Below are 16,679 nucleotides of genomic sequence, written 5' to 3'. Positions count from 1 at the left end.
CTCTGTGGGTGTGTGGTTAAACCTTGTGGTGGCTTCACAGTGGATGTGGGTGATGAGGAACACAGGGTGTCATCATGTTTTGTCTGAGGTTATCAGAATGAGGTAATTTTTAAGTGTGAAACACACACACACACAGGTGGTGGAAGCGCTGCCCGGACAAGCCTTCCTGCTGGCTACGTTTTGTTTTTTTCTCAACAAAAAGGTGAGCCAGAGACAGAGATAGAAGGATGCTGCAAAATCATTTACGTGCACAGTACTAACTCAGTTTATTCAGATGTACGTTCACAGTGTGCACATTTTTATGTAAACTGTATTCATCTGTCTATCAGACATTAGCAGTAACAGGCTGTTTGTTTAAGCCCGTTTCCACGGATATATTATTCCAGATATGAGGCTTTTCCTGACAGCTTGCTCCATATCTGTGGAGTCAGGACACACTAACTTCCTTTCAACTTCCCACTTATGACCTCGCTCTCATCCCAGCTCCACCTCGCCCTGCTCACATTTGTCCCCCGCCTTATTAATGAACCCTATCTGTCAGTCAGAGTGTCACTGTTTACATTTTCATCTCAGCTGACAGTTCGGCTCATACAAGGAGCTCTTTAACTATCACAGCATCTTCGTTTAAATGTTAGGACACTAGAGCTGCAACTAAACAATATTTTTGTTCAACCAACAGTCACAATACCATGATTGTTTTGTTTACTGTTATATTTAACAAAGAAAATCTGCAAATATTCACATTTAAGAAGCATTGTGCATGAAATATTTTGTAAATTATTTTTCAATGAGTCTTCAAACTTGACTAATCATTTCTGCTCCACAGGGCACACAAACAATATCATCTCAAACCTACAACACAAGCGTCAAACTGTCTGACAAAGCGTGACAATATCTGATATCTGTGCACTGTACAGCAAACTGAATCGGGGCTCAACATGCATCCGATGGAGGTGAAAGTTGTCTTCCCTTTAAATTAAATTTGAAATAAAACTAGATATCTTGAATGCACTTCTTTTGTTGACTCAAGATGTTTTACGGTCTCAGGGTTAAAAGGGGCATTGTGTCACAGGGCTCTGATTGAGTCTGCTGAGAGTGATTCACAACATCACATTATAAAAAAAGATTGATTTGCAATGTATCTGTGCACAGTGAAGCTTTATGAGGAAGAATTGCACTGTGGTTATGAGTCGGTGTCACAGCAGCCAGCTGTGTCGCGCCATAAAACACGGATGACATCACATCCTTTAAAGATTGCTGCTACGGTGGATATATGAAGGCGAGGCGCCGAGTGATATCACATCTGTCCCTGTTAAAGTGTTGAGTTGCCATAAAACCATGAGTCGTCACCTTGTGATTCTCCCAGGGAGAGGAGAAATTAGTTATCAAGTAAAAGCAGAATGTCGCTCCACCACAGAGTGATTAAAACGGGCTTCATACTGCACTTGTGCTGTATATGTGTGGAAATTAATACGCAAAGAAAAAAAAGGCAATCTCATGAATTCACAATAAGTAAGTGTTTTAATAGTTTGTACATCTGGTTTACTACTTTGGTGCCACTAAAGCAGTAGTATAGTACCACTTTTCATTTTATAACACAACCCTGTGAACTGTCAGAATTACAAAATTTGACCTAAAACTTTTGGCTCAGAAGTTTAGGGAAAGTCACACTTTCTTCAAACGTTTACCTTCTTCTTCCTATTTTGGTGTTGGCTTAAAGAACTTGTAAAACTGAGCTCACACTGGAGCTTTTAAAAACACACTTTAATAACAATCTGGGCCTTTCTCCAACGTTTTAGGAAGAGCCTGTAAAGAGCAGAGCACACCCTCAGAACAACCGGGGCCAAATAATCATAGTTGCTGAGTGATGCTGTCTGTTTCTCTGTGCAGTAAAAACAAGCTGGAGGCAGCTGATGCCTGAAAGGTAATCACACTCCTCCAGGTTTTCCTACTTTCCCTCATCACCTTTACTGCCAAGTGCCCCCCACACACACACACACACACACACACACACCCACTACACCCTGATACGGTTTCTTTGTCCCAAATGCTAATGCAGCCATCTCTTCATAATTCAAGTCAAGGAGAGCTCCTCAATAGCTCTATTCTTACATGTGCTTAAGGAATTTGTCTTTTGTCACTGTGTTTTTCTTCTTTATAAAATTCTCTGTTATGTTTCATTTATGTGAACATCTGTTGCTTGTTGTGTTTGATGTACAGTGTCTATGTTTCTTAGCTGTGATGTGTATCATTTTACTGTTTGCATGGCTAAATGCATACATATGGTGGGTAGACTGACGGTTCAGTGATGCATTTGTTCATGATATAATTTAATGTTTGTATTTCATTCTGCGCAGCTTTGTCATGGAGCATCTGTCTGAGAGGGACTTTAGGATTTCAGGCTTTAAAAAGGACCATACACGTTTTAGCCGTGCTGTCTGTGATGCTTTAATTTTTACTTTTCAGCACACAATGAAAATGAACTTGGACAGACATGCTTGCGATAGATAACCCATCAGAGTGAACATTTAGTCAGCTTCATCATTGTGATGTTACTGCAGTGAAAAACTCTGCTATTCTAGCTGAAAACTAAAAGATTTATCCAATAGTCAAGATTTGAGAGTTGGCTGCATTTACAAGCTAAAGTATATTTGTAAAGCAAATAAGAAAGATGTGAATTGTTTCTTCTATTTAAAGTCTGTTGTTTGGCAGAAACAGTCTGGGATAGTGGAGGGTCCTTGATTGCACCACAAAGTAGACTTCTTAAAATTGATGCGTTTCCACACAAAAATAATTAAACAAAAACACAGTGCACATTTGGGCCATGTGAATAGAAACAAATCACCTGTCTAAGCCCGTGCTGAAAATACTTTCATACCAAACCACAAAGAAAAACAATGCCTGCCTGGAAATTAAATCTAAAAATTGTAGAGTATACTCGGCCAGCAGCAACAAAAATATACATTCAGCATCTATTGTCCAAAACCTGTTGGTTTGCTACATTTACAAATATCTTGCTCTCCATCTCCTGTAAATCCACCATCTTCATATCTGGCCTACTGGTAAATATTTTTGTGGTGATACAAAGTTATAATTAAAATTACCTTGGTGCCCACACAGGCTTGGCCTTTCTTGTACTCCTTGTGGAACGTCCTCTTGTCTAGTTTACTCCATAGTGCTTTGGCCTTCCACGAGGTGACCTTCTCCTTCAGACTGCTGTAGAAGTTGGCATTGTCCGCAGGGTCGATGTCCAGCCTCCTACAGAGAACGTTGAAGGCCTGAAGGGCTCCCTTACAGGTCGAGGCCTGAACGAAGTCCTCAAACAGCTTCCCCACATTATCTTTCTCCTCCTCTGTCTCTCCCATCTTTCCCGGCTGCAGTAGATGGTTTAATGTGTTGAGGCTCCTGCTTACTTCAGCCGTCTCTGCCTGATGTGGTCACACCCTCAGCTTGGCCCTCACTGTCATGCCCAGTCTGTGGAGGCAATACACAAGAGTCTGATGTCATCTCATGGCAGAAAATCACTAACAGATGGCTTTTCGCTCTTTTTTGTTTTTCATATTCTATTATTAGCCTAATAAAATAGACATGTTTCATTACATTATTTAATTTGAATGGTTTATAGATTAGACTGTAGACAGCTGTATTTCATTTTCTCCATGACTCAAGCTTACATTACCGAATTATCAAGAGTGCACTCAGTACCAGTCCTCATTTAGAGTCGATATCTTAGTCGCCATGCTGTAAGCTCACACCCACATTGACAAGATAACATTTCAAGAAGGAGAGAAACTCAAGAAAAAATGTACAATGAGCCAGTGTGTTGCCGTCAGACAGCTGTCGAGCATATTCACCACTTGTACTTTATAGAGGCATAACCCTGTGGCCTATAAAAAGGAGTTGTTTGTGGTTCTTGATACTACTTATTGGTTTAACAGAGAACCGAACTTTTCAACAGCTTCAGGGTTCAATGATAGCTTCACACAGAACAAAACTGGTGAAGTTCAGTGGACAAATAGTCAAAACTATACTGTATTGTTACAAGATACCAGGACCTTGCTAAAACTGGAGCCTTTTTTGGATGAGCCTCAGCGGTGTATGTTTGTAGTAGAGTCTGGAATTGTATGCAATATATATTTTTTAATCAATAAGTCCTCCATATGTTAGTATAAACTTTCTTAATTGCAGTGACGGCTAATTTGTATGGCTCCAGGGAGTCAAAAAAATATATATAAATATATCTATATAAAAATAACTTTTGAAAAAGTGGTTTCCTTATAATTGCAACCTGCCAGGAATGCAAAGCTTTCATTCCTGGTGTGCAGCACTGACCATGGATGAGTAGACCAGAAAAGTATTTCTCTTGTGGTATTTTTCATTCCAGCTGAAAACCAGACCATGTTTTCAGCAGTAGAAAGAGAGGACTTTGAAGTCAATTATAATGCAAACCCACACTAACACAGATTGATTGGCTTTGATTGGGTATGCGTGCGAAATAGTCCACCTTCTACTGAGGCATGGACATTCAGTATGCTTACATATGAGCCTGCGTGGGAAAGACACCATTACTAAAACAAACGCTTGTGTCAGAATAGCGCTGAACTGAATTAAATACAATGCAGTTTCTTTTTCCGCCAATCAACCATTAAGCATTTTGAAAACCATGCCCAAAGAATCTGTGCCAGAACTCAACATCAAAGCAAAACGTGGACATTTTCTGCATTAAGCGTGTGCGTGCTCACTTGGGTGGAGACCACAGCTTCTGTGAGTTTTGGGTTAAGTCTGCCTTTGATATTTCAATGTCCCATGGAGTGGGATGGGCAGGGTTAGAGGAGAGGGCAGGCTAGCTGTGCAGGACTCTAACAGCCCCCCACAGTAATCCACTATTACTGTCACACCCCACCCCAGGGCCTCAGCTGGTAGTGTGACTACCATGAAAGTGGTCACAGAGAGCTTTAGCCGAGGACAGTGAACACCAACGTGATGCAAAGTGAGTTGCAACATTCGATGACTCCTTCAGTTTTGGGTCACAACATGTCTGATTGTGATTTGAATGCGGTAAGATTTTGAATATTGCTCATACAGCAACAGTGTTTGTCCCCAAGCTAAAATTAGCATATTAATTTGCACAACATCCTGTTTGGCTGTGTATTTGCATCCTGTTTTCAGAGAAAGATTCAGGCAGAGAAAGAAACAACAACCAGGCCGTAGAAATGCTGTACAGCCGGGTGACCTCCAGTCTGCTTGATACACCTTTGTAGCTTCAAAAGGCCCCTGTCCTGTGGGTAGATATTGTGGGCCCCTGAGGCCTTTCACAGCAGACATTCAGCCTCAAAGTCTGAGGGCTGACATTCCTTTGCCACGAGCATAGAAGAGCCCTGAACCGCTCCGTCAGCACGAGTCCAACACTCTGCAAGCCTTCTCACTGGCTCCCCCAGACAGATAGTCACACGACCACCTCCATGGCTTTTTCACTCTGATTGTCAATGAGTGACGGGCGATGACTGAGACAGGCATGATATAAGATGCAGGTGCTTTAATCTTTCATGCCTGGCAGCAGACTGTGGTGGGAAAATTGCTGTGTATTCTAGCATGTGGTATGTGGAGCATTTGGGGCCTATATAATATCTTCTAAACACTTCTGTGGAGTCATTTCATTGACAGTTGAGTTTTAAATTATTTTGTTTGAGGTAGTGAGATGTAAGTTTATGCCTTAAAAAGGACAAAATGTATTGTGCCGCAAAAAAAAAAACTTACATTTTTACAACTGCCGTTTGTGGCTGTTTTTCCACAAAAACCCAAATAATGTTATGTTCAAATTGTTAACATACTATTCAAAACTTTGGCCAGTGTTCAATAATTTAATAGAAAATTAAAATAAAGACACGTTGACTGCACTTGTGCTTTCACGTTTCAGTCCTAGTAAAGAGGTTAAAAAAAAAGGCACAACTATTGGAACCATCTGTTGTACGAGTCTGCGAGGACTAATGAAAAGGTACCACTTACTGTCTTCATAGCCAAGTCAGTGCTCAACACTCAAACTGCATTGTCTCAGACAGAGTCCAATGACTTCACCATCTCAGTCTGACAGAATGGAAAGTCACTTGTGGGCAGACAGAACAAACCCACAGAACGGCTGTAAAAAAAAGGGGAAAGAGTACACACACACACACATACACACACACACACACACACACACACATCACAATCGATCCATAGAATGCGTAAGAGGATCAGAGAGTTTAATAGTGAGCAGGTTTTAAGTTTCTTGTCTGTTTAGAAAATGATCTGATTGAGTGAAACCGACTGTGGCTAATTGAGAAAGTTAGCGATAGTGATTCATTTCTTTGTAAGCAGCGAGGAATTTATACAATGCTAAATTTGGTTTGATAGTTTTATTTAACAATTTACGCACTTCTATCTCCTGATATTTTATGTATCATTTTACCATTACTCAACGTAATTACTTAACTGTATATCGCACATTGCCCAAAGAGAAAAGTGCTTCTACTTTGTGTAAGTACAAATCCATAGCATGAACGTGCGATCAAGAATGAAAGCACTGCTGTGTGTCTGAGAGACAAAGCAAGCCATCAGTTTCCAGTATGACAGAAGGGAATGTTAGGAATGTGAAACATGTACCTGTTACACCTAGATGATAATACAAACATGCACACTTTTAAAAAACACACATATCCTGCCACATTTATGGAAAACAGACACACATATTTCTTATGATATCAAACAGTTAATACATCATTAGTGTACAACATGGATGGCCAGACAAGGAACAACCACGGGAATTTCAAGTCTCGGAGAACAAAGCTGGCACTATTCTACATTTTTCATAATGTCAACAAACCCCATGAAAACCAACAATGTGTTACTTTGCAACTTCCCAACCCTGTCTGTGACACTCTTTTCTCTAAAGACTGAATTCTTTAAAATTGGGTCAGAAATGTATTGGTACATTTTGTTTTAAAAAGCTAAAGGATTTCATAAAACAGCTGGGTAATGTAGTTTTCAGCCAGAATGACTCAAACAGAAGTAAATAGCACATCTGTTGGGGACTATATTTAGCAGTGTATAAATATACACATGGTCCACTTTCGAGTATTTACAACACAGGACAGCAACGATGAGAGACTCAAAATAAACTAGAACTTCATTTTTGATGGCACAAAAGAATAAGACACTTTGGCAACACAAACACTTAGTACGATCAATGTATTGTTGTTTTTGGTCTTTTCATTGGATTTGCTAATAGATTACTATAGCTTTTTAGTATTCTTAACACAAAATAATTAATTTTATACATTTTCATGTACAGTATATGACCACCCCAAAACAGGCCATGTGTTTTGACTCTGACAGTGACGCAATGCTGAGCTGAACATTTGTTTTTGCAGAGCGCATAGCTTCAGGCTATCAGGATACAATAGGAAGCTGACAACACAAGGAAAACATTGGGAGTGCTGGGAAATACACAGACTGTAGTGCAGCCAGCCAGCGACAGTAATTACAGACTGGACTGAAGAAAACCAGGAAGGAACTCTCTGTAGGCCCGATAAGCAGGCAGCGTGCCTCAGAAAACAGTGCACTTATGTGGACTTCAGCCCGCAGGCTCTGCCCTCTACCAGGCCCCAGAGCTCCACAGTATTATCTCAGCCCTCGGAAATCTGACTGCGTGTTCGGGCAGCAGTGCCAAAACAAAAGAAGATCTGTCACAAGCGAGGTAGAAACACTAGCACAAGGCAGTGAATGCCAGTCAACTTCAGAGGAGAAAACCTGTTAATTTACACAAACAGGAGCAGGCTTGTGGAGCTTCAGGGCTGCTGTCTGCAGGCCCGTCCCGTTATCTGGACACACTGAGCACAGACCAGCGCCTGCTCAGCTACTGACACAAACAATTCACTTGAACAATTATTCTGACCCTAACTACACCTTCTGGTGTCTACTGAATGTGTTATCATTTACAGTGTGTCCAATAAAATAAAGACAAGTGGCCAAGGTAAACACATTCACGTAGCCATCAGAACTTTACAACCTAGTGAACTTGGATCCTCCTAAGAGCCAAAAATGTAGTAAATATAAACCACAAGGCGAAGACAGGCTGCAAACTGAGTGGCACTGAGGGTCAAAGATCAGTGGGCGTCATTCATTCGTTCATATCACAGGGGGGCACCGTGAAGGTTTAGATTGCGGCATTACTGCAGAGCAGGAATAGCCAATCCTGTAAGCCAACAATCAGTAAAGCCAGGCTCAGAATAGACAAGCATCATGTTGCAGAAGCAAACAGCACATGACATGAAAAGATATCAACAGGACTGGACCCTGTAAACAGGACTACCTGAGATGAAAACAAAACTGTTCAAAGTTCAAATCAATACCAGTCAAGGGTTCACCGGTGTTCAGCAAGCAGGGCCTGGCTGGTAGCCACACAAAACCAAATGTTACGTTGGACACTATCGACTTTCTGCAACAACAGGAGTGTTTTTGTAGTTAAACTGAATCATGGTGATGCGCTGAGAAGGAGACACAATGCCTTATTTTACATTTCAAAAAGCTCTAAATGAAAGCTCCCTGAGACGCCTCCCATCCAAACTCTTGCTGCAGAGTGTGTCCGGTTTCCTGTCCAGATCAAAGCTCGGAGGAGAGCTGCCTCTGTAAAATTCCACTTCTGTGACTGTAAAGCATGACTAAGATACGTTTGAACCCCTTTTCAGTGCGCTGCTGTCCCTGACCAGATGGAATGGGTTAATGATATCCTGGAGTGAATTTACCACAGCAAAGTCTCCTTGTACCTCCTTCAGTGGCTGCATTTCTTTAATGTGCTGTTGGTTTGGTTGTTAAATGTCCCCACATATCTTGAAATGTAGCAACAGCTTTACCAAAGCAGATATCATGCCTAGCAGGCGACAAAGAACAACGTGCCCCACCTATCTCTGGGAGTTCCTCTATCGCTTTTGTGTCGCTGATGCCTGGACGCACGTGTCCGTTTTTGTGCTGTGGAACAAGGAAGGAAACATACTGCGGAGAGGAAGGAGAAAGTTTACAACACCTCCCTGGCAATAATGAGCACAAGCTTCCACTCACAGTTAGTTTATCGGGCTGCGTGAGACACAGTTGCATTGTTTTCATCCACAGCATGACGTCCTCACATACCTTCATTACTGATGTTTTTACGGATTCATTCATTCACGAGGGCTTTCAATCACGGATTTATCCATTTGTCCACAGTATTTGCTTATTTGTTTACCTGTGTGCAAGAGGCTGAAACCACTGTCTCATAATGTGACAATAAGAGCAGCTTAAAAGAAGCAAGCATTAAACCGCTGAGATCTGAGTGGTGCATACACAACACACAATTGTGTGTCAAAGTTGCAGGACTGAGAGTCTGAAATTATTTGGTGACTTATCATCATGATGTGTAAAAAATGAGTTCATCATAATGTAGGCCCTCGCTTGGCTGCATGATTGGAGATAAAACAGCATTACAGAAAGGTCCTCCTGTCTTAAACTTCAGTAAAGCCGGTAATTACAAACTAAAAATGGAAGGCTGGAACAGGAATATGCAGTTGTAAGCCACTGAAGCAGTGTTGAAGCTATGCTAAGTCATGCTTAGAGGGGGGTGTTTTCTGACATTTCGATAACAATCAAAGGACCGTTTGAAAAATGTGGAAGTTTGTATGAATGTCACTGATATTTAGAAAGCAATTTACTTCACATGTCAATGTGAAGTGGTTTACTAAACCGGTTTCTCACTGCGTTACAGGGAAGTCCAGGACATCATACAGCCGTGTGATCTCCAAATGTTTCTATGTTCTCTCGGCTCTAAAGATAACTATTTATTAAAAGGAGAACATGATTCTGTAATCATGGCGCATGTTCACAATATAAGCCTTGCAGCTATTTGGCAAAAACACAAGCGGGCTTGATAAAGCATTCGTCAAAGGACTACTTATCTTATTGAGCAACACACTGTTTACAGTGTCTTTCCACATATTTATATCATAGCACATGAATGACTCAAAAAATGGTTTGCGGAGAGGGAAATTCCAGCAAAAGGAGAATAATGTAGTTGCTGTTGAATGTTGATGAGCAGAGAGGTTGTTAATCACCAGGAGCATAAATCACATGGACCATCAGTGTCTGGGCCAGATACTATATATATGTATGAGCACTGTTTATAGATGTTAGCACGTTCACTCGCAAAGTGACTCTGCAATAAAGTTTGGATCTTATGTTTGGTGGAGAGCAGCTCAATAGTCGTAAAGTACACAGGAAATGATGGCTCACACAGCAGAACTACCACTGTTTGTATGACTCTTTTGACCCCCCTTCAGAATGTTGCTGAACAAATCGTGCATCATCTTGTAGACACATGAATCACACCAGACTGACTGCTCATGTATGTTGAAATGTGGAAGAAGCTTTTTAGCTCATTGCTCCAAATTTGAATCTGGCCATTTGTTCCTGCTTCAACAGGAAGCAAAGGTATGTTGACCTGTAGTCAGACTAGAAAACATTAACAGTAGCCGTTTCTGTCGCTCACTGAGCTTCATTCAGTAACCTGACAGTACAGCTTGTCAACGCCACACCTTTCATAACGACGCAGTTTGTGTCATTACATCCCAAAGACAGTATTAACAGTCTGGAGGCTGCTGAGCAGGTGAAGTCAGCCTTAAGAAAGGCTGAAAAGAATTTTAAAAAAACTTGCGGCAGAGTTCATTAACTTGTAGCTTCCTCACAAGCTACTTATAGTTAATGGTGGGATTACAACAAATGTAAAGAAGAGGGTTGATTGTAACCTGGATGTACCTGTTCTGGTCTTTCTACTGTCTTTGAATGTACAGAAAAGCTGGAAGTCCACTCTTGAATGGGTTTTTGCCTACAGGCATGTTTAAAAAAAGGAGTTACACAGTCACCCAAAAGGTGATTTGTGGTACAAACATCAGCAGAACAAAAACGCAGGTTGCGCAAGTGGAGATAACCTTTTTGTTAACAGGGAGCAGAGACAAACCCAGACTCCTCTCAGACAACGTTCACAATATCAGAATAACACAACAAGGTTTAGCACGTGTTCATAAAACTACAAGCTCAACTGAAGCAATCACACCTTGATCACAGCACAACAATTCAGCATTATCTCAACATCAACTCCTTAATTGATACTTATGTAGACTAATGGCCGGTGTTAGTTCCTTCAGTGAACCGTGGACTACTTGGATGAGAGCCCCTGTGCCTTAACTGTTAATACAACCTTGCCGGGCTGTGATATCAGAGCTTTTGTCAAACTTACTGTTGAAATACAGGTCACATTTTCAAAGAAGGAAAACGGCACTTCTGTAAGGTGTCCCAACAAGATCAGGAAAGACACAAACACTACAAGGAGTAAAACAAAAGAACTAACCTCATAACTCAAACTCAATCCAAGCTCTTGTTCCCTTGTTGTGTGAAGTGTGTCGCTCCTCAGTCAGCCAGCTGACAGGCAGCAGTTTCTCTGTGCAGCTGTGTCCAGTGTTTGAGGGCGGGGCTGCAGGATCGGACACATCCCAAAGCAGGCAGCTACTGTGGCTGCTGTTTAGTCCAGAGGATCCCGGCTCTGTCACGTCAAAGACAAAGTTCACTACTTTGAGCGACCACCCGCCGTCTGCTGACAGCCTCAGAGTTAAATATATACCCACAGAGATAAATGACGACTCATTCAGGTTGGGTTTATCGGGTTCAATCGAATGTGGTTCGACTGCAACTCTTAAGAAACTGAATAAAAGCTTGGCCTACAGCATTAAATACGTTTAGATACAAAACGGTTATTTAAAGGTATGTGCAAAAAGCTTAACTGATATAGCTCCAAAATACGCCAATAACTCAATGAAAATATAAAGAAGCAAACAAAGCCAACACTGGCTTTTCAGGTGTGGTTCCTCGTTTTGCACGTGACCACCTGGGCGCCATACGACCCCGGACCGCAGACAGTCAACACATTATGCATTTTACAACGTGTCAGCAGAAACTATAGTCTACGCAGCACATGGACGAAAACCATTGAACAAACACAGCGAACGTGTGCGTACAAAGTTAATTCCGTGGCCCGGATATATTTACCATGAAAGCAAATGACGCCATCCTGTGGTCAGATTGTGAAACTACATTTTGCAGAGAGTCCCGTTAAATTGGATAATTTCACCTCTTAATATGAAAAGTGTGTTCATACTTACCTGAAGTGACCGTGCCAATTGTTGCGGTTTAATGTCTCCCACCTTTCCGCCCCTTTTACAAAACAATGGCGACGGGTCTGTCTGTTGTGGTGCTCGCGATATTAGGAAACGGTGTCCCAATTTCAGAACACGTGTTTGAACCTGTAACGTTGCACGTTTTTAATGCGGACTATTTCTTGGCCCGAAATTTGTTCCCGTGAAAACTGCCCACAATAATTATTATTGGCTATCACATTTTTTCACAGCTATGTGTCATATAGCTCAATATGAATTATTGTGTACTTATGTACTGATTTGTAGAGATAGCGTTTACCTCGCGCACTAATTTAGAACGGTGGTTAAACTTGACCGGAACTATACTTTAGGTGTGCAAGTTATGGTCCAGGTCAAGTTTATCGAACACTATAAGAGGCATTTAGAAACGAGTTTTTTTTCCTCATCATTTTAAAACCAGCTAATGCGAGTTTGTACCTGTTTAGGAGATTATGTTATGGGGATTAACGTGTTTGAGGTGATGACCCCTCAGTGATGAGATGCATCAGCTGTGTGGTGTCGCTGGTTGTGTTTCTCAGCATCACCGCCACACCCTCAGAGTGCAGCAGCAGCAGCAGCAGCAGCAACATGATGCGAGTCGCCCTGCTAGTTGTGGCTCTCACAACAGTCTGCCATGGCATCCTCCCTGAGATAGTGCACTCAGACTTCATCCTTGAGGATAATTACGCCCAGGGACAGACGGAGCCGGACCGCTTTATAGAAGTGGAGCAACTGCCAGAGGATCCGCAGCAAGAGCCCGAGGATGCGTTTCACCAAGTAGGCAGACATCTAGCGTTTTACATGAGGCAGCATTATTTCACTGCTCACTTCTGAAAACAATCATTGGTTGTTGGCTGGTATAATGATAATCGGTTAATGGGACTGAAATATTTAGCATTATAGCTCTGGTGGGAAATATAAAAAGCTTAGAGGCAGCAGTGGAAGGAGCTAGAATATGGGAGTGACTTCTTAATGCATCTCTTAACCTGAAATCTGTCTCTGATAATCCTTCTGAATCTTCCAGAGGAACAACGAGAGCATCAGTGTCAGCCCTCATCCCGATCCCGATAACCTTCCTCCAAGTCATCACAATGAAACCGCTTCCGATAAAGTTATTGATAATGAATATGTCCACACCTCAGTAGAACCGGTGAGCCTGAGAACAGTGAACAAAAAGTGAGATAGTGTTTGTTTCCCTTTGTGAATGAAGCTTAACAGATGTCCCACCTTCACACAGGAGACAAACAACATCACCACCTCTGTCCACTCTAGTGACCTGGGGAACAATATTGATCATGTAAGTATATTCTGTTTACATAATGATGTTCAATACAGTCGAGAAAATCATGAAGCAGCACTCTTGTGTGCTTTTAATGACCTTTGACTGCTGAGTTTGAATTTCCCAACATGGAAAGGCCTTAAGATTGCATAATATCAGGAGCATCCCAGCCACTGACACAGCATAATGTCTGCAAAATAGTCCAACCGTGTGTGTGTGTGTGTGTGTGTGTGTGTGGTTTCTTTGGATTTTCAATCAGCTCTAATCATTTTTTTGGCTGCACTATGTTTGAAATTAAAGTTGAAAGAAATGTTAAATGTTCCTGATCCGTCAAAAATGATGACTGTACAATGTTGTTGATAAATAAATGATGAAGTGTGCTTAGGTTGCTTATAACTGGAATACACTTTCAGGATTAAACTTCTGCAACACTGACTTAGAAACATTATTCACAATGTAGTTGTATAAAAGCCCAGAGCAGCTTTCTCTGATGATGTCTTTTATATGGCTTAGATTGTGGAAACACATCAGATTAAACATTTACCTTAATCGCCTAAATAATAAAGATGTGGATCATAGTTTTTTTGGTAAATTGTAAGTCTACTTTTACACTCTGGGATATTTTTTGTCACTTTGTATATTGGCAGAAGAGAGTCCGTTGAATGGTGCCATGTTAGACACATTATATAAAGTAAATAGCTGTTTACGTGGTATCTCTGGTACACGAGTCTGTCCCAGTTAGAAGAGGTAAAAATAAAACTGGAGGAGATGCCTCTTTCTCCATAAATATGTGGCAGATGTTCTGCCTGCCTAATTAGCTGCAAAAAAAAGCCAAGCAATCTAAAACTTTAATTTGGTTTCATTTTGTATTCATTCATTTTGTGTCATGAATGTGTGTTAAATCCAGAGTTGTTGTTTTTTTTACCTTAGGGTTTAAATCCGATGTAAGGTCACATGATATCTAGATGGGGTATCCTGATATTTCTAAGACTGATCTATTTGCTTGGCATATTTTATTACAAAAACGAATTCTTTCTCTGTTTAAGTAGACCATCAGAAACTCACATCTTGAAAACATAAACAATGTCTTTCTTATTTCCCATAATAACCAGATTTGTTTGACCCAACCATGGAGTAAGATACCATTTTTTTTTCTTGTCTTTAGGGATGCACCAGTGATGGAGACTGTGTGAAGGGAAGTTATTGCCTTTATGACATGCGCAACTCCAAGTGTCTTCCTTGCAAAGCAATCGATATGGTGAGTGAACCAAAGTCCCTTTTATATGCCGCCTGCGCTATTTTGGACAGTTTTCTCTGTAATGCACTGTTGCTTTCAAATGCACACACACACACACACACACACACACTTCCGGCCAGCTGGGGTTTCACCTCGACTGCATTGCAGTATGTCCACAAGTGTAACCGGAGTGTGTTGTTTGTGAACACTCTGTCCTATGAGCTTCACATGAAAGAACAGCATGTGTCAAGGTTAAATAAGAGCCCATCTTTTCCCACTGCTCTCTCTCTCTGTATCTCTCAAAGGACATCCAGAACAAAATGAACATTAGTAATGAGAGTCTTCCATCTAGAGACTCACCCATTGGTTTTATTTAAGACTCCTTTATTGCTGCTGATTCTGTAGTGTCTTCATTGGATGAACTGGCCTCCGTTTGGCAGAGTAAAAAGCAATGCAAAGGGATAAAGATACTGGCAGTCTGCCAAACAAGGGGAACAGTGTACATGGATAATAAATACACAGAGGACAGCATCTGTGTCTCGTCAAAAGCACTGCACTGGAAAACTCTGCATGGAAATAACCAGAAACACCGTTGCCCATATCCAATAATTAACAATTCATCGAGGGTGTGCAGGAACAGGAGCTTGTCTCACCGCTATCAGAGACCAGTTGACCTGCTGATCTCATTTATATTTAACAAAAAAAAAAAACACACATCGTAGACGTCACGCTTTGAGAATAATTAATGTCATTAATGCTCCGGTGAGTTTCAGCCTTTTTAAACTGAAGGAGCATGCCATGTTCTAATTTGTGTGACTTTTAAGACACCCGTGTTACAAAAAGACTTTACATGAACGATATCTACTGAAAAGTTGGCTTCGCTGACATATTATTTTAAGGAAATTAAAATATATCTTTTCATTCTTTCAGTCCTGCACTAAGGATAATGAGTGCTGTGGTGAACAGCTGTGTGTATGGGGTCAGTGCAGTCTAAATGCAACAAAGGGAGAGTCTGGCAGCACTTGTCAATACCAGACTGACTGCAGCCCAGACCTCTGCTGTCTTGTCCATAAAGGTACAGTACAACACACAGTTCAGTGTACAGTATGCTTACAGATTCTCTACATTTTCTCGCAAAAATATGTCTGTATGTTTCCTTTCCGTGTTCAGTCCTGCTCTTCCCCATCTGCTCGGCCAAGCCCATCGAGCGCGAGCGCTGCTTGGGTGCCTCCAATCACCTGTTGGAGCTGTTGTCCTGGGACATTCAGGACGAGGGACCCAGGAAACATTGCCCCTGTGTAGGAGATCTCCACTGCCAGCACCTGGGGTGAGTGCAGCACATTTGAAAGCAAAGAATGATACGGAAGCTTTAAATGCATATCAGTCACTAACTTGTGCTCTGCTTTTTGACAGGCGAGGGTCCATGTGCCTTAAAGGAGAGGACTCGAGTGAAGAGGACCTGACAGACAGTCTATACTCAGAGATAGACTATATAATCTAGACGCAGCTTGATTCCGTATACATTGCCTTGTAAACAACAGGGGTCTCCACTGACTCCACAGCTTTGTTGCAAAGAGCAAAAGCACTTTCTGTTTGCCAGCGTAATCCAAAGAGGTAAAGCTACACTGCATGGAAAAATAATGAGAATAGATTTATTTTATTGTATTTTAATGTAGTAATAAAAGTAACTTGTAAAAAACAGGAAACACTATATTTGCAAAGTCCTGTGTTGATACTAAACAACACCATACTATTTATCTCTAACTCTTATGCTAATAATCCCAGACATAGAATTAACTGTAAAACACTGAATAGCTGTTGACTCCTCACTCTTTTAACTTGTGTCACCTGTATCACATAGATCATCAGCTGCGTCCTCCTAATAAAGTAAAACCCAAATAGAACAAAG

General features: G+C 41.2%; 2 protein-coding genes across 7 annotated transcripts in view; one reads left to right on the top strand and one right to left on the bottom strand.

Annotated features, from left to right (window-relative positions):
- The window catches only part of mical2a (microtubule associated monooxygenase, calponin and LIM domain containing 2a), a 34,627-nt gene extending 22,363 nt beyond the window's left edge, over positions 1-12,264 (bottom strand). For 5 of the 6 annotated variants that reach the window (XR_013767099.1, XM_079159946.1, XM_079159947.1 and 2 more), the window contains exons 1-3: positions 12,222-12,264; positions 11,414-11,605; positions 3,105-3,474 (exon numbers count right to left, since the gene is read on the bottom strand). Coding sequence is in view for 5 of the 6 variants with exons in the window: in XM_079159946.1 (XP_079016072.1) it covers positions 3,105-3,365 (261 nt within the window). In the remaining variant the exon portion in view is untranslated. Of the gene's footprint in view, positions 1-3,104; positions 3,475-8,939; positions 8,960-11,413; positions 11,606-12,221 lie in introns of those variants that run through there. The other variant, XM_079159948.1, reaches the window with a different exon arrangement.
- A 485-nt stretch (positions 12,265-12,749) lies between these two features.
- Positions 12,750-16,323, top strand: dkk3a (dickkopf WNT signaling pathway inhibitor 3a; the record flags this gene model as incomplete). The annotated part of the gene is made up of 7 exons (XM_079160817.1): positions 12,750-13,031; positions 13,279-13,404; positions 13,492-13,551; positions 14,699-14,791; positions 15,701-15,845; positions 15,941-16,097; positions 16,184-16,323. 7 exons carry the CDS (start codon positions 12,750-12,752, stop codon positions 16,269-16,271), a joined length of 951 nt encoding a protein of 316 aa, XP_079016943.1. The 3' UTR covers positions 16,272-16,323.
- Between the last annotated feature and the right edge of the window lie 356 nt (positions 16,324-16,679).

This window comes from Pholis gunnellus (assembly GCF_910591455.1).
Source record: "Pholis gunnellus genome assembly, chromosome: 1".
Lineage (NCBI taxonomy): Eukaryota > Metazoa > Chordata > Actinopteri > Perciformes > Pholidae > Pholis > Pholis gunnellus.
This window is presented reverse-complemented; position numbering and strand designations above follow the sequence as displayed.